At 46.0% G+C, this 22,501-nt stretch overlaps 11 protein-coding genes across 11 annotated transcripts; 6 read left to right on the top strand and 5 right to left on the bottom strand.

The window, feature by feature from the left end:
• Positions 1-23: 23 nt before the first annotated feature.
• Positions 24-1,387, bottom strand: AGABI2DRAFT_113673 (hypothetical protein; the record flags this gene model as incomplete). The annotated part of the gene is made up of 2 exons (XM_006453856.1): positions 24-501; positions 552-1,387. 2 exons carry the CDS (start codon positions 1,385-1,387, stop codon positions 24-26), a joined length of 1,314 nt encoding a protein of 437 aa, XP_006453919.1.
• Positions 1,388-2,611: 1,224 nt separating this feature from the next.
• On the top strand, positions 2,612-3,112 carry AGABI2DRAFT_132661 (hypothetical protein). The gene is made up of 3 exons (XM_006453855.1): positions 2,612-2,675; positions 2,728-2,770; positions 2,835-3,112. Exons 1-3 carry the CDS (start codon positions 2,622-2,624, stop codon positions 2,930-2,932), a joined length of 195 nt encoding a protein of 64 aa, XP_006453918.1. The 5' UTR covers positions 2,612-2,621; the 3' UTR covers positions 2,933-3,112.
• A 23-nt stretch (positions 3,113-3,135) lies between these two features.
• On the top strand, positions 3,136-8,781 carry AGABI2DRAFT_181926 (hypothetical protein; the record flags this gene model as incomplete). Its single annotated transcript, XM_006453854.1, has 18 exons — positions 3,136-4,083; positions 4,138-4,329; positions 4,388-4,567; positions 4,621-4,956; positions 5,008-5,115; positions 5,166-5,294; positions 5,345-5,489; positions 5,543-5,748; positions 5,955-6,092; positions 6,145-6,821; positions 6,881-7,385; positions 7,440-7,549; positions 7,604-7,815; positions 7,867-8,078; positions 8,131-8,310; positions 8,369-8,490; positions 8,541-8,605; positions 8,660-8,781. The coding sequence occupies 18 exons, from the start codon at positions 3,136-3,138 to the stop codon at positions 8,779-8,781; spliced, it is 4,587 nt and encodes a 1,528-aa protein (XP_006453917.1).
• Positions 8,782-8,837: 56 nt separating this feature from the next.
• On the bottom strand, positions 8,838-10,514 carry AGABI2DRAFT_196486 (hypothetical protein). The gene is made up of 2 exons (XM_006453853.1): positions 9,773-10,514; positions 8,838-9,720 (listed from the first exon to the last, which is right to left on the bottom strand). Exons 1-2 carry the CDS (start codon positions 10,327-10,329, stop codon positions 8,922-8,924), a joined length of 1,356 nt encoding a protein of 451 aa, XP_006453916.1. The 5' UTR covers positions 10,330-10,514; the 3' UTR covers positions 8,838-8,921.
• A 331-nt stretch (positions 10,515-10,845) lies between these two features.
• Positions 10,846-11,877, top strand: AGABI2DRAFT_132659 (hypothetical protein). The gene is made up of 5 exons (XM_006453852.1): positions 10,846-11,064; positions 11,109-11,352; positions 11,408-11,578; positions 11,633-11,707; positions 11,763-11,877. The coding sequence occupies exons 2-5, from the start codon at positions 11,308-11,310 to the stop codon at positions 11,793-11,795; spliced, it is 324 nt and encodes a 107-aa protein (XP_006453915.1). The 5' UTR covers positions 10,846-11,064; positions 11,109-11,307; the 3' UTR covers positions 11,796-11,877.
• Positions 11,878-12,195: 318 nt separating this feature from the next.
• Positions 12,196-14,646, bottom strand: AGABI2DRAFT_147288 (hypothetical protein; the record flags this gene model as incomplete). Its single annotated transcript, XM_006453851.1, has 11 exons — positions 12,196-12,432; positions 12,483-12,520; positions 12,580-12,882; positions 12,984-13,221; positions 13,278-13,413; positions 13,483-13,552; positions 13,612-13,697; positions 13,801-13,870; positions 14,034-14,046; positions 14,109-14,173; positions 14,232-14,646. 11 exons carry the CDS (start codon positions 14,644-14,646, stop codon positions 12,196-12,198), a joined length of 1,671 nt encoding a protein of 556 aa, XP_006453914.1.
• A 714-nt stretch (positions 14,647-15,360) lies between these two features.
• On the bottom strand, positions 15,361-16,391 carry AGABI2DRAFT_175659 (hypothetical protein). Its single transcript, XM_006453850.1, has 4 exons — positions 16,232-16,391; positions 16,048-16,180; positions 15,887-15,996; positions 15,361-15,834 (listed from the first exon to the last, which is right to left on the bottom strand). The coding sequence occupies exons 1-4, from the start codon at positions 16,256-16,258 to the stop codon at positions 15,529-15,531; spliced, it is 576 nt and encodes a 191-aa protein (XP_006453913.1). The 5' UTR covers positions 16,259-16,391; the 3' UTR covers positions 15,361-15,528.
• A 1,246-nt stretch (positions 16,392-17,637) lies between these two features.
• On the top strand, positions 17,638-18,704 carry AGABI2DRAFT_175658 (hypothetical protein; the record flags this gene model as incomplete). The annotated part of the gene is made up of 5 exons (XM_006453849.1): positions 17,638-17,661; positions 17,723-17,795; positions 17,863-17,978; positions 18,048-18,409; positions 18,456-18,704. The coding sequence occupies 4 exons, from the start codon at positions 17,638-17,640 to the stop codon at positions 18,339-18,341; spliced, it is 507 nt and encodes a 168-aa protein (XP_006453912.1). The 3' UTR covers positions 18,342-18,409; positions 18,456-18,704.
• A 189-nt stretch (positions 18,705-18,893) lies between these two features.
• On the bottom strand, positions 18,894-19,157 carry AGABI2DRAFT_132657 (hypothetical protein). The gene has a single exon (XM_006453848.1). The coding sequence runs from the start codon at positions 19,106-19,108 to the stop codon at positions 18,947-18,949; it is 162 nt and encodes a 53-aa protein (XP_006453911.1). The 5' UTR covers positions 19,109-19,157; the 3' UTR covers positions 18,894-18,946.
• Positions 19,158-19,349: 192 nt separating this feature from the next.
• Positions 19,350-20,285, top strand: AGABI2DRAFT_189250 (hypothetical protein). Its single transcript, XM_006453847.1, has 6 exons — positions 19,350-19,510; positions 19,560-19,588; positions 19,648-19,661; positions 19,717-19,957; positions 20,026-20,100; positions 20,151-20,285. Exons 1-6 carry the CDS (start codon positions 19,358-19,360, stop codon positions 20,170-20,172), a joined length of 534 nt encoding a protein of 177 aa, XP_006453910.1. The 5' UTR covers positions 19,350-19,357; the 3' UTR covers positions 20,173-20,285.
• A 50-nt stretch (positions 20,286-20,335) lies between these two features.
• On the top strand, positions 20,336-22,026 carry AGABI2DRAFT_189249 (hypothetical protein). Its single transcript, XM_006453846.1, has 7 exons — positions 20,336-20,412; positions 20,460-20,513; positions 20,578-20,631; positions 20,687-20,869; positions 21,210-21,753; positions 21,811-21,871; positions 21,923-22,026. Exons 1-5 carry the CDS (start codon positions 20,380-20,382, stop codon positions 21,315-21,317), a joined length of 432 nt encoding a protein of 143 aa, XP_006453909.1. The 5' UTR covers positions 20,336-20,379; the 3' UTR covers positions 21,318-21,753; positions 21,811-21,871; positions 21,923-22,026.
• Positions 22,027-22,501: the final 475 nt, after the last annotated feature.

The raw sequence follows: 22,501 nt of genomic DNA, 5'->3' as shown, positions 1-22,501 counted from the left end.
CTGTCCTTACATCGTATTAAATGTTATTGATGTCGCGCAGGGTGCAACCAGGCATGGTAATCGCTATCAAATGAGGTAAATATCTCCCGCAACCTGTGACATCTCGCGTGGTCAGAGCACCACCCGAGTAATCTACCACCGGATTCTATTGGATGATCCATGAGAGAATTTGATCTGAAATATTCCACCACTTCAAGGGAAACCGCGCCTCCTACATCGATTTCCAGAACATTTACATTCCGCAGCTTTTCATTGCTGAATATATCAACAGCGGCCTGCATTGAAAAAGGGTATCCATGGACAATCATTGCCCATGCGGAATGCGCGGCCTGGTTGAGGAAATGATAAAACTTTGGACTTGGGGTAACGGGATGGCGATCCGCTCCCCACGAGTTTTCCAATGATAATGTTTTCTGGAAAAGACCTATACCTTCGATACTGGGGAGGTTTAAACACTCCACGTAGTGATATGTGCTTGTATCCGACTCAATACTAAGATACCTAAATTTGGTATGCTTAGCTAAATACATTTGTTAATCGTTCGGACTTACCGGAGCTCCGACAAGCGTATAACCGAACGTGGGTATAAGGGGGGGGATAAGTCCGTAGGATGTTGTCGCATGTTTAGTCGGATTAGCTGAGCGGAAGTGGCAGAATTGAAAAAGGAGTGGAATTGTATCATAGTCCAAGATACCTCGAGAGAGATGTGACGGAGCTTTCGCCATGGAAAAAGGTGGAGAACATTATGGAAGGTCGGCCGGCTCGTCGTGAGATACCCCGCCGCATATATCCACGTGAGCTTTGCCAGATTAGGCCAATGTCCGAACGCCACGAGAAGTTGGTCGTTGGTCTCAGCTTTCTCGCAGAAAGTAGATGCTCTGATCTCCAGACTTCCGGGACCTCCTGCTGTCGGATGGTTATAAAGAATGAAGGCCTCCGCTGCCTTTTGATCCAATGCCAAATCCACCTGACGCCACTTATCGATAGAAGGTAACAGAGCGGACAGCATAGTGATGCCATCTTCTGAGTGTGCTGTAAAAGATCCGGTGTAGAGATGTATATCGAGAGACCAATTCCAAGACCGGGTCTGCCATAATGCGATAAACTTGCTTTTCGGCATCAGTGTATTTTCGTCGCTCTGGTTGCCCCAACGGTTACCGATGGTAAAAGAAGTCCAAAGCTCGGGAGAACCTTCCACTAGTTGATGCCATTTCCGGCAGACTCCCATTATGATTCCTCTTGATTCGTAATGTGGAAGTCTGCAAGGGAACCATTCATGAGGATAGTCGTCATAATAGATGGTTTGTAATATGACGCAAAGTAGAAGCTCGTCAGGCAGATTGTTAATAGCCAGACCCGGGCGCGAGTTTTGACATTTTCGGCTCATTCTAGATACACAATTCAGTTCTCAAGCCGTAGAATCATCAACAATAATGCAACCTTGTATTATGTACTTCCGATGGGAGGAGTATGATTATGAAGAGCTGGCAGTAGCTTGATAGGAGTAACAAGATCTAAATTGTGCAAGCTCCTGTCTCGGACAGTACCATGGTACCTCGATGCTCAAAAGGGATCGAGGACCATGATACTGTCTGTCGCGGTACCATGGTACCTCAATGCCCAAGACCTCAAGGGAACTGTGATACTGTTTCGTACGGTATCACAGTACTTCCCTGGCTAGAGGATTCGAGTACGGTGATACCGTTTTGTACAGTATCGCAGTACTTCCTCGGCCAGGGGATTCCAGAACTGTGATACTGTTTCGTACGGTATCACAGTACTCCCCTGGCTAGAGGATTCGAGTACCGTGATACTGTTTTGTACGGTATCACAATAATTCCCTGGCTAGAGGATATGAGTACGGTGATACTGTTTTGTACAGTATCGCAGTACTTCCTCGGTCAGGGGATTCGAGTACGGTGATACCGTTTTGTACAGTATCGCAGTACTTCCCTGGCCAAGGGATTCGAGTATCGTGATACTGTTTCGTACGGTATCACAGTACTTCCCTGGCCAAGGGATTCGAGTATCGTGATACTGTTTCGTATGGTATCACAGTACTTCCCTGGCTAGAGGATTCGAGTACCGTGATACTGTTTCCTACGGTATCACAGTACTTCATGAATGCCTAACGCAAATGATAACTTAGATACTGCGGTATCACAGTACTCCCTAACCCAGGTATTCGAGTACTGTGATACTGTTTTGTACAGTATCGCAGTACTTCCCCGGCCAGGGGATTCGAGTACCTTGATACTGTTTTGTAGGGTATCACAGTACCGGCAAGTTCGGAGGGGCATGCTTAATATGATTGAGTACTACGGTACTGCTTCTCCAGACGGAATGATTCTGCATATCAACATTTACAAGTATCCTAGTACTACTACCAGTAGTACGCTAGTACTTTATCTGATGATCAACAATACGCTTACCAAAGCGATTGTGCAACCCTACGTGTGTGTAGGAATCGTCACTGCGTGTGACTCTCATACGTTATTCGACTATCACCTATGTGGTAAGAGTCGACCAACAGTGATTCAAAGATGGGAACAGATTACGTAACAAGATCCGGATTTTTCAAGTTTCCCAGGTTTCTGGTCAACTTCAGCCAGTGTCCCACCATGCATCTCATGTATACTCTCGATGAGGGCGGCAACAGAGTGTACACTCTAAAGGTGTGTTTTCTTTTTTTTGATTGTAATATCACGAAAGTCTGATAGAAACCAGAAAATCACCGACGGCGGAAAAGTCACCAAATCAGCTCATCCTGGTGCGCACAATTCCATGTATTTTGTTATGCTGCTCTGCTGAAGCTGTCACCTCATCTTATTAAGCCCGCTTTTCTCCTGATGACAAGTTTTCTCGGCATCGGGTCACAATCAAGAAGAGATATGGTGTTCTTCTTACCCAGTTGCCAGCCAAGCCGCTATGACGCACTGTCCTAAGAAAAAAAGGACCTAAGGACAGGTCCATTAGTGGGAGATATCGGAGAGCCCGCCTTGTATTTTACCATTCAGGCTGTTATGTAGAGCGTCCGTTAATAATTTACTGTACTTATCGACACGCCAACACGTGACGGACGCGTTAATCAGGTCGCGTCTTCTCCATCACCATCGTCTTTCAGCTTTGTCTTCCATGCCGCCCAGGCGCTCTTCTCGGACCAGGGCATCAGTAGAGCCCACACAGGTAGAGTCTCTACCAGCAAAACGAAAGCGCGGCTCAACAGCCGAACTCGTGGAGGGCAAAGAAAACACCATCAAAGCCTCGTCGAGACGCTCTTCGTCAAAGCCATCCGTACCACGGCCCAGAGAACGGGTCGCGTCGAGGTCAAAAACATCTTTGGTAAAGGTCGAGGAGGATATTGGGGATGGAGAGGAGGAAGAGGTTGTTGAAGCTCCGGTAAAGAAGAAACCGAGGCCATCTCTTGATCCAGAGCTTGAAGCCGAGAATGACGAGCAGCCTTCGCAGTCTTCGAGGACTCGCAGATCACTCAGAGGGTCTGTCAAAATGGAGGTAGATGAAGATGAAGGTGCCCTCAACCAGCCGACAAAGCGAACAGCGTCCAAGCGGACTAAAGCTAGCTCAAAGAAACCCATGGCGGATGAGGAAGTGAACGATGAAGAGGGCGAGGATGTCAAACCGCCAAAGCGTGGTACTCGTGTGGCGAAAAAAGTCGTCATAGAGGATCCTGAAGAGGAGGAAAACGCAGATGTTCCCTCTAGGGGTTCAAGGAAGCCCCCAAGCCGCCGCTCCAAAGCCAGAGTCTCCATAGAAGAGCCGGAACCATCTAAGGATGATGACAGTGAATCGGACGATGACATCGAAGTCATCCCACTACGCAAATCGCAAAAACCACCTCCATCGACCCAACCAGAGCTTCCTCAAGCACCTGAGGAAGAGGAAGAGGAACGCTCGCTCTTCGATCCTGCACCAGTACCAGTAACGGCGCCAGCGCCCGAAACCTCATCTCAAACGATACCTGAGCAGCCATCTGGTCCTCGATCGCGGCTTGTTATTCATAAAATTGTCCTCGTCAACTTTAAGAGTTATGCCGGTCGCCAGGAAATTGGTCCTTTCCACAAGGTATCGTCTTCGCGGCTCTCTCCATTCATTGTGAGTATTGACTTTATGTTATAGTCATTTTCAGCAATTGTCGGGCCCAATGGCTCTGGAAAGTCAAACACGATCGACGCTCTTCTTTTCGTGTTTGGATATCGTGCCTCAAAAATGCGTCAAGCCAAAGTTTCAGAACTTATTCATAATTCGGCCGCATTCCCAAACCTTGATGAATGCAGCGTCGAAGTTCATTTCCGGGAAATAATCGATCTGGTAAGTCTTTCATATTGTATATTGTAGGAAACTCTGTATAATTGAGAATCTATTGTAGTCCGGTCCCGACGCATATCAAACCGTGCCCAACTCGGATCTCGTAGTTGCCCGTTATGCGCAGAAGAATAATCAAAGTCGATACACCGTTAACAGAGAGACGAGCAACTACACTGACGTCCGGACTTTATTGAAAGGACGCGGAATTGACCTCGATCACAAACGGTTCCTCATTCTTCAAGTATGTTCATTCCTGCTCAACGTGCTGTTTGCAAAGTTTCATGTTATTTCTAGGGCGAGGTGGAGTCAATCGCTCAGATGAAACCCAAGGCGCCAACTGAACACGAAGATGGTCTTCTCGAGTATCTAGAAGACATCATCGGTACCTCCAGCTACAAAGAAGACATCGATACTGCTTTCAAATCGATGGAGGAATATCAAGAAGAGCGACAAATGAAACTGACCCGTCTGAAATTTGTTGAGAAGGAGAAGGCTGCACTCGAAAGCCAGAAGAAAGAAGCAGAGGATTACCTCAGGATGAAAAATGAACACGTCAGAGCCCAGTCTAGGTATTGGCAATGGATTCTCTGGAAGTGTTTCCAAGCCGAAGCGACATTCGAAGCTCAACTGGTATAGCCTACATCACTCTGCATTTCCTCGATAGCTGAAGGAATTCTTTAGGCAAAGCACCAAAAGGACCTTGCTGCAGAGACAGAGAAGAATCAAGATGATATCACGCATCTTAAAATGCTCAATAAACATTATAAAGAGCGTGAAGCAGCTTATCAGGTAGGAGTTATAATACTCATGCTGCTTTCTTTTCCGCTAAGAATCAACAGGAAGTTAAAGAGGCGGCTGAGGGAGCCAGCCGCGAGTTGACAGGCAAAGAGAAACAAGAAGTTCAGCTCCTGGAAAAGCAAAAACACGCTAACGGCAAAGCGAAAAAACTGAAGAAACTGATTCAGGAGGTATGGCGGCCGTTTTATAATCATGACTCGATGTCTGACGAAAGCTGTAGGAAAAAGCCGCGAAGAAACAGGCCGAGCGTGATTTTGAAGATAGTACGGAAAAGATCAAGAAGAATAGGGTCAATGTGGAGGAACAAGAGGCGAATCTAGAGGAGGAAGAACAAATTCTTGAAAGTATCAGGGATGGTTTGAAGGGTGCGCATCATGTCTTTCTTGTGTAATCCCCTGGCTGATTCGAGCGTCCCTAGACAAGACTCAAACATTCCACGATCAAATCGAGGTTAAACAGAAAGAACTTCAGCCTTGGACAACGAAGATCAACGCGAAAACTGCTGCGATTGATATTGCTCGCAGTGAACGCGACGCGCTAGCTCAGAAGGCTGAAGCCATCCAGAAAGCTGGAAAAGAAGCTGAGGAGAATCTTCAGACGAAGCGGACTGAACATCAGGGTAAAGTGAGTTTATGTTTTCTCGGTTGGGCTTGATGGGAAACTCAACTTGTTTTTTAGACTTCTCAGATCGAAGAACTACGTGGGCAGAAAGCCGGTCTTCAACAAGATGTTCAGAACGCGGAGAAGAGATATCAGGTCAGCATAGGCTTTACTATCGGTGATGAAATATTCATAAGCTTGTCATATAGAATGCGCAACGACAACTCCAGGAATGTCGTAACAAAGCCTCCTCTACGCGTCACAAAGTCGAAGAAGCAAGAGCATCTCAATCCGAGAATAGGTCTCAAGGAAAGGTGCTCGATAGTCTTCAGCGTCTCAAGAGCCGTGGTCAGATTCATGGGTTTCATGTGCGTGCTTACGTTCTTCGAGTGTCTTTGAATGCTCAACTTGTGACTATAGGGACGTCTTGGAAGCTTGGGTACCATTGATGAGAGATACGACGTTGCCGTCTCAACTGCCTGCGGTCAACTTAATCACCTCGTGGTTGATACAGTCGAACAAGCGCAGCAATGTATTGAATACCTCCGCTCTCAAAATATCGGTCGCGCTACGTTCATGGTTCTAGAGAAAATCCCCGCCGAAAACGGGATGAAGAAGATTCAGACACCCGAAAATGCTCCTCGTCTCTTCGATCTCATCAAATCAAAAGAAGCACGTTTCGCACCCGCATTTTATAAAGCGCTTCGTGATACTCTCGTGGCTGAAGATTTGGATCAAGCCAATCGTGTTGCATATGGTGCTACGCGATGGCGCGTTGTTACTCTAGCCGGTCAGATGTTCGAGACTTCTGGTACGATGTCTGGTGGAGGTGGACAACCCTCACGGGGTGGTATGAGTTCCAAATTTGCGGCGGAAGGCGTTAGGCCTGAGGTTATGCAACAATATGAGAGGGACAGTGAGGATGCCGCCCGTAAACTCAATCAAGCCATGGAGGAAACAACTCAGGCAGAATCTGAGTTTGAGAGGTTGAAGAGGTTGGGGCCTGAATTGGACATGGCACTCCAAAAGTTGGGATTAGAGATTGAAACGGGAAAGAGGTCTATTTCGGAGGCCGAGAAACGTGTCAGGGACCTGAAGTAAGTCGTCCGGTACTTCTTTGCGCTGTCGGTCAATTTATACATTCTTCCATTAACAGGGCCCAGAACAAGCCGAATCAAGGAGACTTGAAGCGAATTTCCGTGCTTGACGCCGAGATCGAATCTACCGCCGTCGAGTTGGACCAGCTCAATGAGAAATCGGGAAAGATAGAACAAGGGATCAAAGCATTGGAAAGACGTATTTTGGAAATCGGAGGTTCCAGATTATTGGGTCAGAAATCCAAAGTCGACGGTATCCGGCTTCATATCAATATCGCGAATGAAGAAATTACTCGAGCAGAAGTCGCCAGAGCTAAAGCGGAGAAAGATATTGGAAAGTTGACGGCGTCGGTTGAATCTAATGAAGCAGTGTATGAAGAATGTCAAGGGGAAGTTAAGGAATTGGAGGATACTTTGCAAGAGCTTCGGACTTATCTTCAGTCGTTGAGGGGAAAGTATGAAGATGCTCAACAGGCGGCTGAAGATTCGAAGGAGGATTTGGATCAGCTCAAGAAGGAATTAGATGAAAAAGATGACCAAATCAAGGAGTTCTTGAAGAAACAGGTATGAGATCGAAATGAGTTGTTCTTCTATTGCTTTACTTACTCGTTTCCGCAGAAAGAGCTTGAGCAGAAGATCCTGGACACCCAGAAAGAGTTGAAAGAAAATGGAGCTAAGATCGAGCATTGGCAGTCGGAGCATGATAAACTAGAACTCGAGGAGATCGAGTAAGTCTTTTACTGGAGGGGCCTGTGGTTGCAGACTAATTCTTCGTTCTTAAGCGATGATGACGATGATGACGACGAGGAGAGTGAGAAGATTTCAAAGGGTGGTGAGGACGAGAGAGAGGGGAGTACTGAGGGCGGAGAGAAGATCAAACCGGATCCAGAAGCACCGCCTAAAGAGCCCGCGCAGAAATTGCACGAGTACACTCCGGACGAGCTCTCACGTTATAAGAAACAAGAACTTCTGGGTGACGTGGAGCTTCTCGATGGTCGGTACCAACTCATTTCTGGACTCTGATTGATTCTGACACTTCCAACAGAAAAAATCAAAAACGCGAAACCGGATCTCAGCGTTTTGAAGGAATACAAGAGACGCGAGGCCGAGTTTGAGAATCGTGCTAAGGAGTTGGAAGAGATTACGAAGAAACGGGATGAGCAAAAAGAAGTATATGATAGGTTGAGGAAGAAGAGGCTGGATGAGTTTATGGCTGGGTTCAACTTGATTTCGATGAAGTTGAAGGAGATGTACCAGGTAAGTGAAGTCTCGAATTTCCATTCGACAGCTCAACTTTGCTTTTTAATAGATGATCACAAGAGGAGGAAACGCTGAGCTGGAGCTTGTTGATAGCTTGGATCCCTTCTCCGAAGGCATCATTTTCAGCGTTATGCCGCCGAAAAAGAGCTGGAAGAATATTTCCAATTTATCTGGTGGTGAAAAAACGCTCAGTTCCCTTGCTCTAGTTTTTGCGTTGCATCACTTCAAGGTAAGTTTTTCGGTACTCTCTAAAACGCTAGTGAGCTTAAAGGTACCCCCGCGTATAGCCGACACCGTTGTACTTCATGGACGAGATTGATGCTGCTTTGGACTTTATGAATGTTTCCATTGTTGCTAATTATATTAGGCATCGGACGAGGAATGCTCAGTTTATCATCATCTCGCTGAGGCAAGTTCTTATAACGTCCTATCCTTTCATGTATGCTGACATGAATGTAGGAATGATATGTTTGAGCTCAGTCACCGTCTTATCGGTATCTACAAGACCTCCAATGCGACTAGAAGTAAGTGTCGGCATCTTTAAGCCGTAGATGTGTTCTGATTAGAGTCAACTATAGGTGTTTCGATTGACAACCACATCTTGGTGCAAAAAACAAAACAAAGCCGGGCTCCCAATCAGAGCTTTGCTGGGCCACCGCCTCCGACACTTTCAACCGCATCACAGATTCAAAGCTCATGAGGATGTATAGTTCTTTTCTGGGGAACCTGTAGTTTTCTTTCCCTAGGCAAGCGTGTATCATACATATACTCTTATTGTCAGTATACCCGTACAGTATCATATTTATGTTATCATTTTTACAATAAAGCCTTGGTTTGATGTTAGAGAGGTGTGGCAGCCAGTCTTGTTCCGAGTAGTTCTCCCAACCACTCGCCGAATTGCTTTCCATTCCATACCTCTACCATCTGGTTCTTCACCGTTTCCTTTGCTGCCATCTTCGCTTCTTGTGATGGTTGCCATACTTGTTCTACTTTGAGGCGTGGTGGTTCATTGCCCTCGTTCGACACAAGTAATGAATCCCAATGACTGTCGATAGCAGCCTTGTAGTCGGGTGGAGTGAGGATGATATTTGATTTAGTGAACCAAGGATGTGCAAGTGCATTGGCAAAAGGCAAACGAGCTCGATAGGGATACCTCAAGAAACGATTTATGAGATCATTAATAGTTGGAATAGGTTGGTCATCATCGCCTTTCAGAACCTCATCTGGAGTAAGATGAGGTAATATTTCTTTTGTTAAACCTTTTCCTTGGACGGAGTTGAATAAGAGTGTTTGGGATTGAGGAAGGGAAGGCCATTCAGGCCAGAGTTGAGCGTTTGGGGTTCCGTGAATTTTGAAAATACTCCAGGCGAGACCGATTTCGCTGCGGGAGGCGTCGTAGAGGGTGTTTCGAGACCAGTAGGTACTGGGATTGGTGGTATTTAGATGAGGTGGAATTATAAATGGGTCGAAGGAGGTGTCTTGAGGGTTATCATCGTCGTTGTCGTCGATGTCGATGTCGGAAGAAAGGAGACGGAGGGGAGTGAAGAATGAGGCTAGAGTTGCGCCGAAAGACCAACGGTCGATGGTGAAAGGATCATATGAGCGAGTACCAAATAAAAGTTCAGGAGGTCTATAAGGTCTGGTTTCACGTAAATAAATAAATAAAAAAGAACTTTGAGATTCAAACTCACCCAGTGCATACTTCAAAATACAATTTATCTTTAGGTTCCACCCAAATGTTACTTGGATGAGACTCGCGATTGACTTCGTATGCGATACCGAAATCGATGAGTTTGACATATCCATCATGAGAGATGAGAAAGTTTTCTGGTTTTATATCGCGATGGGCTATACCACGAGCATGGAGGTATGCTAGTGCAAAAAGGGCTTGGATGATGATGGACCTTGCGATGGTGAAGAAACGATCTTCTCTTTCTAGGTCTCTACCCGGATTGAAACTCGCAGTGAACGGATGAGGAGAAAAAGCTGTAGTCTCTAAGAGATTGATGAGACCGACAGGCAAGTATGGCATGTAGTATGCCAGATTTCCATCGTCATCGGTGAAGGAGTCGAGGAGGGTGATGATGCCAGGATGATTGAGCTCCGCAAGGATACGCACTTCCTTGCAGATATCATGAGGCTCGCGAGCAGACCGTCGTGAAGTAGGAGCCGCCTTGAGCACGACGTTGAGGGCAGAATTGTGAGAGACGGTAGAGGCAGGGGACTGGCTGAGGATGGCAAAATCCATCAAAACAGAGATAATTCCAATTCTTGAACTCGTTCCACCATGAGCAACGGCGCTACGCCTGGTAAACTTTGTTCATCTGTAATACTTTCGCTGACTTATCTTTCGGCGTTTAGAGGAACGGCTACTAGCCGCTGCACGCAATGATGATGAAGATAACCTGCAGCTCGCTATCGAGGACGGTGCAGACATCAATTGTCGGGACGGGTGAGCAAAGACCCGGGGTAGAAACGGCCGATCTGCAATATGCTGACCCGTTGTTACATAGGGCTGGCGATACTCGTATGTCGCGTCTCTACCAACACATATCATATCTAACTAAGGGTCACAGCTCTGCATCTTGCGTACGCTATCTCTCTGAATCTGCTCCTCGATTTCTCACCGTCTCAAGGGTAAAACACGAGTCTGTTGGTATTCTTGAGGATATTCTGAGCCATGACGAATGCGATGTCGACCCGACAAACAGTATGACAGGGAAGACTCCCCTCCACTATGCTATCGAGTCAGAGAGCGAGTATCGCACAAGCATTATAGATTCGTTGCTCGATGCTGGCGCGGACACGAGGTAGGCGGTGGATCTGACGCTGAACAGGATTAATGGTGTGGGATATTTAGAGTCAAGGACAAGCACGGCACAACGGCGGCAGAACTTGTGCGCCCCGATGACACCGAGGTTCTTACGCTCATTCGCAAGGCTAATGCACAGAACACGATAAGCCGCTCGGACATCGCCGGTGAGTGACCTTTGTGTGCGATGACAACGACTGTACTGACGTGCTCGCAGACGACGATGACGACGACGAGGACGGAGAAGGATCAGGATCTGATTCGGGGTGAGCAGACGATCATGTAAACTTGGATAGTCGTGACGATGTTCTTCTGCCATTCTGACAAATTGACCTCATGTGATCTGCTCACAAATCTGCCATATAAATGACCTTGAGAGACTATCCTTTCTCATCATCTCTTCGTCTCCCAACCATGACTGTCACCGCCATCAACAGCCTCCAGGAATTCAGGACAATCGTGCGTCTTCGCCCTATAAACTCTACTTCCATGCGACTGACCGCTTACTCGGTAGATCAATTCCGGAAAAGTCGTCGTGATCGACTTCTGGGCAACCTGGTGTGGCCCGTGTCGTGTCATTAGCCCCATCTTCGAACAGTTATCCGGTGATGCTCAACAAGTAGAGTTTTACAAAGTCGACGTCGACACGCAACAAGACATCGCACAAGAAGTTGGAATCAAAGCGGTGCGGTGTCGCCCATCTTTGTATCGTATTGACAATTACTGACTGACTGGTTAGATGCCCACCTTTGTGGCGTTCAAAGACGGTAACAAAGTCAAAGAATTAGTCGGTGCGAAACCACAAGAACTTAAGGTGAGCTTGAACCGCCGTACACTATTTGGTAATCTTCTCATCGGTCTCCCATTAGGATCTCGTCAGCGCAAGTTCTGCATTGGTTTAAAGCCCTGCTTGACAGACAGTAGATTCTCAAATGTGAAATATAAACTGCTTTGAGTGAAACCTACGCAGGGTTAATTGTTGTCATCTTTCCAACTCTTCAACCAGGAGATCGACAGCTGCGACAAGTTTGGAGGATACGTAATCAGCTTCTCTGATGTCTGGCGTCAATGTTCACCCCGACTCGGTTCTTGCCTTATTAATGAGCGTCAGTCATTGCATCGATGAATCGATAATGATACCCCATGACATCAGAATCACTGAGTACACGTAGAGTACACGGCAGATCCTTGACGCATCCAAAAATAAATCGCTTACTTTGCTTAATCTCATGTTTTTCTCAAAGCCTCGCGACAGTGATTAATTCAGTCACATAATCAGGGTCGTATAGAAGTAGATCAGGGCTACAAAGGGTACGCCAAGCTAAGTTTGGTGAGGTACTCCATCTGAGGCACTCTGTAATCATCCGTGGAGATCTCTACCCCTGTATTATCGTTATCGCTAGTGAACCAATAAATCTGTTTCGAACTATTGTCGTATTTGGGCCAGTCTGGTCCTGTCCCGTTGTTAGGGTCGAGATTGTTGACGAAGCGGATGAGGTAGTCGTTCAAGACCATTTTTGTGAGGTCAGAGGAATGGTACTGTTTATTGCATGAGTTCAGTCAAGGGATACAATATACGAGATACTCACTGCTCCGACAAACGGCGTATACTTCCCCCTGCTATCCTCTTCAACAAAAAAAAAAGGATTGAGCAATGAAGATAAGATAAAAGAAAATCCCACGTACGATAAGCCCAAACCGGCTGATCTCCACTCCGTTGTTGTACAAAAAATCGCCTCGGAGCCTGAAATACCAAATCCCCCTGCAAAGCCGCACTCCTCTTATACTGCGAAGTGATCGCATTGAAAATGGAAGTATTAAAAGGAGAACCTGCACTTGGATCGGAAGGATATAATTCCATAACGTCGCTGACATTTTGATCAGGGACATCCGACATATAACTGAATTTTAACCATTCTCGGAAGTCATCATCGCTGGTGACGTTGAGAGATGAAAGGGCGAATACAGTTCCTTCATCTGCGACGTTTCCTATAAGGAATTAACAAAAAATGTCATTCAGTTATGGGTCATTCATTATGCGCCAATAGTGTTGAGCTAATAAAAGCTCATTGATGAAGGTTTACACGTACCGCTGACAAAGGGAATATTCGCTACTGAGCCTTCTTCGACTAGTCGTTGTGGATTATCCGCTATAAAATCTCCATCGGCTCTCGGAACCCAAACGAGGTCCAACGATAGATAGGAATAATAACTAGGCGTTCGGTTGATTACGGTCTTCATTTCCTCATATGGAACCTTTCGAAGGCAATCCAAAGTGTCACCAGACCCAGTACAGTTAGTCTGGTTAACTAGTTGATCATACCAAGGCTAGCAATGAAGTAATGATTAATTTGAACAACTAACACTGGCGTCGTTTGACTTACCTGACCTCCGGTATAATTACCAACAGGAATGGGAGCACCTGATTGCATGAAAGCTCCGCTGAATAAACCATCTGTATTTCCATTATTGTGAAGCATGTGTAGGGAGGAAGATATAGCTCCAGCAGATTGACCCCATCTGTTTGAAAAATGTCCGCCAGTCAGCCTTGAAGATGTCGACTCACCGTAGCAATTGTAGACTACTTACAAGGTAACCCGACTACTGTTGCCACCAAAGTTGCCGATATATTTGTTAACCCATTCTATTGCGGCACGTTCTACGAGCGTTGAAAAGTTAAAACTTGTTGTATCTATAGATAAGCAGGCTCAGACTTACGATCTTTTAAGCCGACATTGGTGCCATTAACGTTTTTGGTCTCTTGGCTTGACAAAAATCCCCATCCTATCAAAAGAATTAAAGCGCTCGATATAGTCACGTCAATAAATTCCTACCAGACACACTGCCGTGCACGAAGTATTAATCAGTTGATCAAACTCGATATGATAAAACAAGAAAAAGACAAACCGATAATTCATGGAAACAAATATCATCGGTTGACCGAGTTGAGTTGAACGTTGGACGAGCTTTGCGTCATCTTCAGCCGAACTAGACGTCAATCAAAGTCAGCTTAAAAAAAGTACCAACGAAGCTACCCATTTTGACTTACTATTGAGTTGTTCCCGTTTCAAAACCGCCTAATAAGAATGTGAATGATCAGCGATGATATCAAATTGATCTTTGAAAGTCGTTTAGTTTACCTCCGACTATCCACTATCCAAATATTTTTTTTGGTTGAGAGCTTGAATGGACGATAGAAGTGGGATGAAACTTACGATTACGACGGGGAGATTAGATGATTGTGTAGTATTCTCCGGTCGCATAACATTCAATGTAAGACCTATTATTCAAAACAATTAAAAGACCATCTTCCCATAACCGCAAAAAAAAGCATTTACAATCTTCATTTTCCGGAGGAGCCTCATCATCATCAAAATCAACATCAGCCCAGCGCTGATCAACCTTCATAGTCACCACCGTCCCTTCCTGATCCGGTAATTGAAAAAACGAAGAAGTGAGAGAAGCATTTTGTTGAGGACATGAATAACCGAAGGTTGTAGCATTGATAGTCCCATTATACGACGCCACAGGTTGAGGTGGAGCGAACCTCAACTCGTTCACAGGTGGAGAAGCATAAGGTATGCCTAGAAATTGTTGAACCCCAGAAGCAGAGACACCATTGACGGTCGCTTGATCAAGTGTGACTGTCGGATTTGTAGGAGAAGGTGAAGCTGAAGAAGTAGTTGAATCTTGAGCACATGCAGAAGATACGTAAAGGATCAACGGAATGCAAGGCAGGAAAGCTCGAACCATCTTCGCGATGAACAACATTCATTGTTTGTTGAATTCGGTCTTGTATATCGATTGCTGATGAGGAGTATTTGAGCTCCATCATTTGTCTCAGACCTGTCCTCCTATGACGGGTTATTCAAAATAGGCGCAGTCAAGGACCTTCAATGGCTGTACTGTACCAGTGGCGCTTCATTCACTGTTCTATTTATAGCGTCATGCATCATCATATCCACATGTGGTGGGTGTCTGGGATTCATTCACAAACTCTTCCGGCGACTATATTCGGGGCCTATTTGATTCAAATTTGAAGTAGCGATCACTCTTCAAGTGGAAATCGAGGCTGTCCATGACCTCAGCACCCCAATGGCGGGGTAACTAGCCCGCAGCTTCTCAGTGAAGGGTCTTCATTCTCAAATTTCGAGGAGAAGTTCGAATATTATACTAATGGTGCAGCGCGAGTTTCTCGTACTATATTGTCCGCATAAAGGTTCGCATGAGCAGGATTTTCCGCCATAGTCGCTCTTGGTCTTTGAACGGCTCGGTAGGGACTTACTCACTCCGGACTCGGACTCAATCACCGCCTAACTCTCACCACCGACGGGGTGGCTGGCGGCCACAAATGCAAGTGCTTCGTGATAGGCTCCTATACGACTTCCATCGGCATTGGACAGTCGGCTGCCTCATAGTCTGGTCTATGAGCTTGTTTTCGCTCGCTGACACTGTTACCGTAGTTTTCAATCATATGGTCGTAATCAAGAGACCAGCTGTTCCAATTAATCGTGTGTATATGTACAGATAAAACGTAAGAGCGAGACAACGAATACGAAAAGAACGTTTTTTAAGTAGGCATGTACTTGAGCAGGTATATAATCATGAAAACAACCAAACATGAAAATTTCATCATCATATATTTTGAGGAAGGCAGACAGTCGATCCAGGCATCAAGGGATCGCATTGTAATTTGGGATTTAGAGTCTGCAGTTTATCAAGTGAAATGCCATGAGCTTTGGAGATGTCCCAGCAAGAGTCACCGGGTTCAACAAAGTATGGTTGAGTTTCTGGAGGACATGGTTCACGGGCCGAAAGCCCGGGAGAAAGAACCAGTCGCCAGACTAGAAGCAGTACTACTGCTATGATGAGGAAAAAGGGGAAAAGGGTCCTGTAGGCGCTGGCGTTGATGTTGATGCGAGGTTTGTGGGCCATTGTAGACTGAAAACTGAATGAGGTATGGAGGGGAGGAAAACGGATGAGGTCGACGTACGTTTGGGTCGGCGCCGAGTAGTTGGTATCCATTGGAATGCGTCGGTGCTGCTTCAAGGTCATCATGTTCAAGAGCACCGCCGCCAGCGATGTGCGAGGGCAGCTCAGCAACTGTTCGAATATCAGGAAGGTGTAATAGTCATAAGAGTCGGTCATACGTACCTCGCGTCAGCTCTCCTAGTTCAGAGCCTTCTGGACCCCGCCAGAAGCTTCCATCGGTATCTTGGAAATAATAACGACTGCTATCAGCATCGTATCCTATCCGCTTCATGCCCTCCGGTAAACGATAAGCATCCTAATTTCCAATGGTCAGTAGGCGGAGAGAGTCGCGTTTGAAGATAAGCACCTCGTCATATTGCGTCCAGCGCCCCATGTAATTCAAGAGTAAGCGATCTGGGAGAGAAGGCTAGGTGAAAGTGTAGTCAATGGTGACCAGGGTCTACTAACGTGTGGTGGAGTCGATGGACACAGCCCAGGGTTGGCTGCCGTCACAGGTCACTGTAACATACTTTTCCCCCATTCTATCAACTCTGGCTCTCAACCTCAAATGCTCTTATAACTGCGGATATTCATTGTGGTTGTGGTATTGCTCAAGACTAGGCGGCGTAAAAGAGCATTTTGATTCCCCGTGCCACTTATGCCGTTGGCATCTTCTTTCAATAATGGCTCCGGGTACTTCATCCACCTTCTGTTGGAGCCGAAGCAATCTGGAAATGCTACTCGCGCTCTCAGTAGTGGCTTTGTCGTTGATATTCATGCTTCCGTTACCATTTGTGCTCACGACGTCTCGGTGAACGACTAGCATTCGTCTTCCAGTTCAAGTTTCCATTTCATCTGTGAAGTATCCGAACGCGAAACTATGGCCACTGGGAGCATTGCTAGAAACACTTGCCACCCTTGCACGATATTTCCCATCCTATTGTTTTCGGAAGAGGTTATTGATTTTCTGGCTCAGCAACGTATTGGGTTTAGCTGTCAGCCATCATCACCTTGGATGTGGAGGATCGACATCGCTTATTTTATCGCTTCGCCTGCTCAACCGTTTGGTCCGGGATCATCGAAGTATAGCACATTCGGAGGTTTCGTCGACGGGTCAAGAGGAGGGGTTGTCTGATCTCTTTATCGCAATCTTATCTATTCTTTCACGTATTAACTGGCAGTGGGAATATGTTACATAAGTTCCGACAGAAGGGAACAGTTTGGCTTCTTTGCTCTTTCTCGTCCACCATTCCCCGCACTCGAATTACGCGCACTTCTGAATACATCGTCCATATCCAAGTTCAACTTACACGCAAGTTTCCATTCCAAATATGTTCGAATTCATGACCCACCGTGTCATCCACCCATGGACATAGTCAAGACTCCAAGCATCAATCTACACGCTTAGAGTCTGTTACGTTCATGGAATATTGAATCATCTCGAGTTTTTAAAACCTTGCCATGTGTTGCCGTTTTGGTTGATGCTGTGGATTCACGAGGGCTTGGGAATGGATCGTCCCTTCAGAGTTGGGCATAGACGAGGAGATTTTTTCTTCTGAATTGGCGCTGTGCCCGTAGTTTTGGGACAGACATATTTTCTTGGTTATATATACCATGTAACTTGGATAGTGAATTCAGATTCGTCGTTTCTGCATCGCGAAAATTTGCTTGGACTTGAAGCGGCTTTGGCGCATGAAAAAATAACACGACCGATGGTATTATCGCCACGTGACTAACGGCCACAATGATGCGATCTCCAAAGTCGAGCAAGCAATGCAGCTTGTCAACAACGACGACGTACGTCTCCATCTAACTCTAGCAACTAGCCTTTTAGTTTACTCAGCAACAAGAATAACAGTTTCTGACCCAGTTGACAACGCTGCTTCAGTCCCCAAAATCAACAGGATCAATATGGCTCACTCATAAACGACGTATGTTCGACGCTGTTATCTTACTGGCCGGGAGAATAAATGACTAACACTGCTTGTCGATATATAGTCACTCATGACGGCGAAGATGCTGCTATGAAACATGAAGATTCCGGTTCGGACGATCGTGAATATCAGTGTTTAATTCGTGCAACGAATGGGAAGGATATCAACTTTTCGACTCAGGTAAAGCCTACCTACGTTCATCTATACATTTTTCACAAATAAACTTATGTTTCTATTTCGTATTACCAGGTTGACCCCAATCAACTGCACAAATTCTACTCCGTCTATGGCTCCATCTTGAAAACCTCGATGTCAACAACGCTTCGCAAGAGGGACAAGAAGAAGGAAAAAACTCGCGCGGAACAAACTGCGAAACGGAAAAAGAGGATGACGGAGCTTGTGGTTGTTGATGGACCAAAACGTGGTGCTAATCGACGAAAACGTCAAAGGCAAGTTAAAGCTGCCATTAAACAACAAGAATCGCAGAAGAAGTTTAAGGAGAGGGAAGGAGTTAAAGGGGGAAGGATGGATATATTGGCTTAGAAGATGCGTTTTTGTACCTGTTTCTTTTCCACCGTTCATTCTGGTGTATTTGTTTCGCCCTGAAAAGGGTGTGTACAACGTTAATTCGAAGAGGCATGATTGATGCTTTGCCAGTGCTCTGCCATCTTATACCATGTCATCTCGACTCCCTTAGGTCTGCCTTTTGCCCACAAGGGAAACCGGCCACATTTCCAACTCATTAACCGTTCCAAGTATCACGGGCAAAGCAATCATGGAAGAATTTCTCGATCCACAAGGCGTATTAGGATATCGTGCGGGTGCAATAACATTATCTCGCTCAAAAACCGCGATATTCATGAATACTCGCTTCTATCTGAGTAGCACAAGGGGAGTTGCTTCTTGGATGACTCTCATCATTCTCGCCAAAGCCCATGATTCTGCAAAGGCTGCTCTCGACAAGCTGTTCCATCAGATAACTCATGCGAACACAATACCGCTCTGCATTTTGACTACGGATGACTATGTCGCGTCTCGAGTCACGCTCGGATTTACTTTCCAAGGTTGACTGACGCCAAAGACATCCTGGGAAGCATAGACTCGAGTCATCTGTTGCCCTTTTGACTCCTTCGGCTCCCCTGTCGTATCTACTGGTACACAATGGCTCTAACTGTTACGGGCTTAGATTGCGTTTCGTCATGGCCAACGCTGTTCTTGCATAGGTAGGACAGACCCAATCGGCTTAATGTGACCCTCTCTGAGTCGAGGGCTGCTTCCACTCGCAGGAGTATGCTTCCCTCACCATTCATCAATCTCACGCGAAAGCTTGTGATTTTGATTAGAACGAATCCAAATTAAGTCAGTAATACGATTGGCAAACCTCCTTCTACACCGCTCTTCTATTGGTCATCTGGTGCCTGCAAACACGCGGGTACAGTTCGCTTTCGCTATAGGACATGGAGAGTACAGGGTGTTTGGTCCCTGATTAGACAACTACTCTTGTGGAGTATATATAAAGACTTTGTTTGACTGCCGGTCTTTATACCCTCAGGTGTACAATGGCTCGCGCATTCTTCTCTAGTGTCCTCGTATTTCTGTTTGCTGTTGTCTGTGCTGTGCCCACACAGATAGATACCAGGCAGCTCAACCCCGCCGATATTATTAATGCACTTGGTGTTGGACTTGTTAGCAAAATCCATACCATCATCACTGTCTGTACATTTGGATTATCACTATGCAAGGATCCTCACTTCGTGTTAGCTCGAAAGTCTCACTACCAACCTCGTCAGGTAAAGTCCCCTTTCCTTCAATCGAGTCAATATCTGACGCCTTTTATTCGGTTGTAAAGCATCGATTTTGATGGTAGGTTATTAACAGATTCAACCATTTGTGTCTTATGAATAATATATACGTACAGTCAAGAATCCACTTCCAATCGAATTGACTATCAAAGAAATCAGCAGCTCTGCGGGGTTAAATGGCACAGAATATGCAAGGTTCACTCATACATTCCCAGGATCAGGTCTTGTTGTACCCATTTTGGGTACTAAGAACTCGGGGAGGATAGATAATGTTCTCCTTCCTCAAGGCGCGACAGCTTCTCTCGACATAATCCCTGTTGGATTTTTGGACCTTTTGGATACAGATGCTAAAATCCAGTGAGTTGTCGTATATCAGCCATTTACATGTGTCCACTTTATTTATTTTATATTGCGCTTTTTCTAAGGGCTGCGACTATCTTTGGCCAGCTCGGATTTCCTCTTGAGTTGGAGGGTTTGAAACAAGAAGAAGTTCCGGCGACGTGAGCATTTTACTTGATATCCTTTATACGTCATGACTGATAAACATTAGTTACGACCTTTTACTTTCCTGAACGGTTTCCGAGAGATTTCGATAGCGAGTCGCTGTATGTTTTGTAATTATATACATCGCAACAGAGTAAACGTTTTGTGATCAAGAGAGATCGTGGGAAATATATGTCTTTGTACCTATTTGTGTTTGAGCTGTACAGTTTTATATTCAGCCACCCCTTCGAGATTCTGAACGACAGCGTGTAGCGCAGGTCAACGGTATCAACGACATGTCTGCAGATCTCCAGTGGCTCCTCCTCCGCGTAGGTTTCTCTGCAATTTCAGCTCTCCAGGCTGCTTAACAGCTTGCAGAAAAACAACTCCCACATCGTCAAGAGGGGTCCCATCTTTTCCAAGGAGCCAGTAAGCAGTATATCTCAGATTTAATCAACCAAAGATTAAACTCAACAAAAGTTGTGAATACTTAGGGAAACCTCCGTAACATCCACTCATTCAAATACTCTGGTTTCGCCAATGCTAAGGTCTGCTTGTGGCCTGCTGGAAAGGTTTATGAAGGATTGCTGAGATAATCCCTAGACTATCGATGTCTCCGATTCTAATGGCGCTATCAGAATCACAACTCGCAAAGTGAATGCATCACCGCACGCCGTCGCTGCCGCAGCTACTGTTGCTCCCATTCGTGCAAGGTCTGGTGGTCGTCGTGCGTTGGGTGTCGGTGCTTCTGTTGCAAAGAGGGGCTACCGTCCTGATCTCCGTGCGGTGAGTACTGTTTCTTGGGCAGACCGTGGTAACCTTTCCTACGGTTTGTGTTCAATTGGACGGAGGAGATGGTCTTTTTTCCTGGGACGCAAGACGCAATCTCGTTAGAACCCACCGGATTCACTATAGGAAGGTTGGGCGTGGACATGTTTGCAAGATTGAAAGGGGAGGATCAACCCCGCCTCGCCATGTCGCTATCGGACTTCGTTCGATGCACCTCGCGAAGGAACCGACTCTTTGGCGCATACAGATTTTTATCAGAAACACGTCCCTCCGTTTATCATTTTTGCCTTTTTGGATTTGTGATTGTCTACAAATGATACTAATGAATATTTCATAGGCCGTCCTTGCTCGCATCTCCGCTCTTATGGCTACTCAAAAAGAACCCAAAGCTTCACCACCCAGAAAGACACGGGGCAAGAAGAGCAAGGCAGCAGAGTCGTCATAAATTCCGCTGATTCACTCCCATTTCCTCGGCTTTCGCTTTCATATTCATATGATCATGCATAACTCGCTGAAAATATACATATGCGTCCATGCTGCCCGATAAATTACTGTTTAAGCTTCTCACTTTCACAAATCAAGCTCCTTTCCCGGCAGGTTGAGCAATGCGACCGCTCGCGCCGTATACTTTCGCTGCATTTCCTTGAACGTCGCGCGTGGGTCTGGTCGTTTCAGTCTTCCAGTGAGCGTATTCCTTCGTTTTGTCATTGGAAGGGCTATTTTTCGTCTTTTTCGCTTGTTCGTCGTCCTGATATTGGTTGTGGCCGTCATGCTGATGGGCCTGTTCCTGACCGGGAGGAGCAGGCCTGGGATAATCATCTGCTGTTGCCTCGTTATCTCCACTCTCCTCAGACACGGCAGATCCTGTTGACTGAGTACCTCTGCAGAAGCTAGTTCTGGAGAGATGTTTCCAAGCAAAGATATGTGCCAAAGCTCACCCAGTGACGTGGGGTTTGTGTTTGTTGGACACAGAGGAACGGCGGCGCCCACCGACTTTAACTGATAGCGTTCTCGTGTTAAGGATCTATATATAATGTGCTGCATACTTACCAGCAGGAGGATGTGGAATTACCACAGTTTCTGACATATTTCGGTGTGTAGAATGTTTGGGATATGGTGTAGTGAAGGTTATCGTTGTGGCGGAGCACTGGGTGGAACCCACAAAGAGCTGCGGCGTTGCACGTGTTGCCAGTGGGGAAGATAAGGGTCGCACGATTGTCTTGGATGTTCCCACTTTCGCTGAGAGCACTGGCAGTCTTCGATATCCGCCCTTTTTGCGCTTCTTGTGAGAAAGGACATCAGCGGAGGGCTTATATTGGCTAGTTCAAGAGGGCCAAGAAGTTGCACGGTAAGGCTTGATTCTGTAATGTCTAACATACATTTGATGAGTCGGACAGAGGCTGAAACAAGCAAGTCATGTCAATGATACACAAAAGCAAAGAGGTCTCGTCTAGTAGGCATGTAAGAATAAGGTTTTTATCCCGTGTTTCATATGGGGCCCACGAACCCCGGGTTTTAACTCTTCCTCGTTGCTGTTCTGATTAAAAAAACGAGGCTGAGATATTTTTAAGATAACCTAGTCAGTGAGGTAAAGAGTGACTTGTGTGCGATCTATATAAGAAGGGGCGC

Source organism: Agaricus bisporus, assembly GCF_000300575.1.
Source record: "Agaricus bisporus var. bisporus H97 unplaced genomic scaffold AGABI2scaffold_1, whole genome shotgun sequence".
Classification (NCBI taxonomy): domain Eukaryota; kingdom Fungi; phylum Basidiomycota; class Agaricomycetes; order Agaricales; family Agaricaceae; genus Agaricus; species Agaricus bisporus.
The sequence above is the reverse complement of the archived record's forward strand: the minus strand, read 5'-3'. Positions and strand labels throughout refer to the sequence as shown.

Excerpts from the sequence above, each read along its gene's own strand:
- AGABI2DRAFT_132661 (XM_006453855.1), top strand. The coding sequence starts at position 2,622 with ATGCATCTCATGTATACTCTCGATGAGGGCGGCAACAGAGTGTACACT. Across the intron at positions 2,676-2,727 it reads ACAGAGTGTACACTCTAAAG|AAAATCACCGACGGCGGAAA; the intron begins GTGTGTTTTCTT and ends GATAGAAACCAG. Across the intron at positions 2,771-2,834 it reads CACCAAATCAGCTCATCCTG|CCCGCTTTTCTCCTGATGAC; the intron begins GTGCGCACAATT and ends CATCTTATTAAG.
- AGABI2DRAFT_196486 (XM_006453853.1), bottom strand. The coding sequence starts at position 10,329 with ATGGATTTTGCCATCCTCAGCCAGTCCCCTGCCTCTACCGTCTCTCAC. Across the intron at positions 9,721-9,772 it reads TATTTTGAAGTATGCACTGG|ACCTTATAGACCTCCTGAAC; the intron begins GTGAGTTTGAAT and ends ACGTGAAACCAG.
- AGABI2DRAFT_132659 (XM_006453852.1), top strand. The coding sequence starts at position 11,308 with ATGACTGTCACCGCCATCAACAGCCTCCAGGAATTCAGGACAATC. Across the intron at positions 11,353-11,407 it reads TCCAGGAATTCAGGACAATC|ATCAATTCCGGAAAAGTCGT; the intron begins GTGCGTCTTCGC and ends CTTACTCGGTAG. Across the intron at positions 11,579-11,632 it reads AAGAAGTTGGAATCAAAGCG|ATGCCCACCTTTGTGGCGTT; the intron begins GTGCGGTGTCGC and ends CTGACTGGTTAG.
- AGABI2DRAFT_175659 (XM_006453850.1), bottom strand. The coding sequence starts at position 16,258 with ATGGGGCGCTGGACGCAATATGACGAG. Across the intron at positions 15,997-16,047 it reads ACTAGGAGAGCTGACGCGAG|TTGCTGAGCTGCCCTCGCAC; the intron begins GTACGTATGACC and ends ATATTCGAACAG. Across the intron at positions 15,835-15,886 it reads TACTCGGCGCCGACCCAAAC|TCTACAATGGCCCACAAACC; the intron begins GTACGTCGACCT and ends TTCAGTTTTCAG.
- AGABI2DRAFT_132657 (XM_006453848.1), bottom strand. The coding sequence starts at position 19,108 with ATGAATGGTGAGGGAAGCATACTCCTGCGAGTGGAAGCAGCCCTCGAC.
- AGABI2DRAFT_189250 (XM_006453847.1), top strand. The coding sequence starts at position 19,358 with ATGGCTCGCGCATTCTTCTCTAGTGTCCTCGTATTTCTGTTTGCTGTT. Across the intron at positions 19,958-20,025 it reads GATACAGATGCTAAAATCCA|GGCTGCGACTATCTTTGGCC; the intron begins GTGAGTTGTCGT and ends GCTTTTTCTAAG. Across the intron at positions 20,101-20,150 it reads CAAGAAGAAGTTCCGGCGAC|TTACGACCTTTTACTTTCCT; the intron begins GTGAGCATTTTA and ends GATAAACATTAG.
- AGABI2DRAFT_189249 (XM_006453846.1), top strand. The coding sequence starts at position 20,380 with ATGTCTGCAGATCTCCAGTGGCTCCTCCTCCGC. Across the intron at positions 20,413-20,459 it reads TCCAGTGGCTCCTCCTCCGC|AGAAAAACAACTCCCACATC; the intron begins GTAGGTTTCTCT and ends TTAACAGCTTGC. Across the intron at positions 20,870-21,209 it reads ACCGTCCTGATCTCCGTGCG|GCCGTCCTTGCTCGCATCTC; the intron begins GTGAGTACTGTT and ends AATATTTCATAG.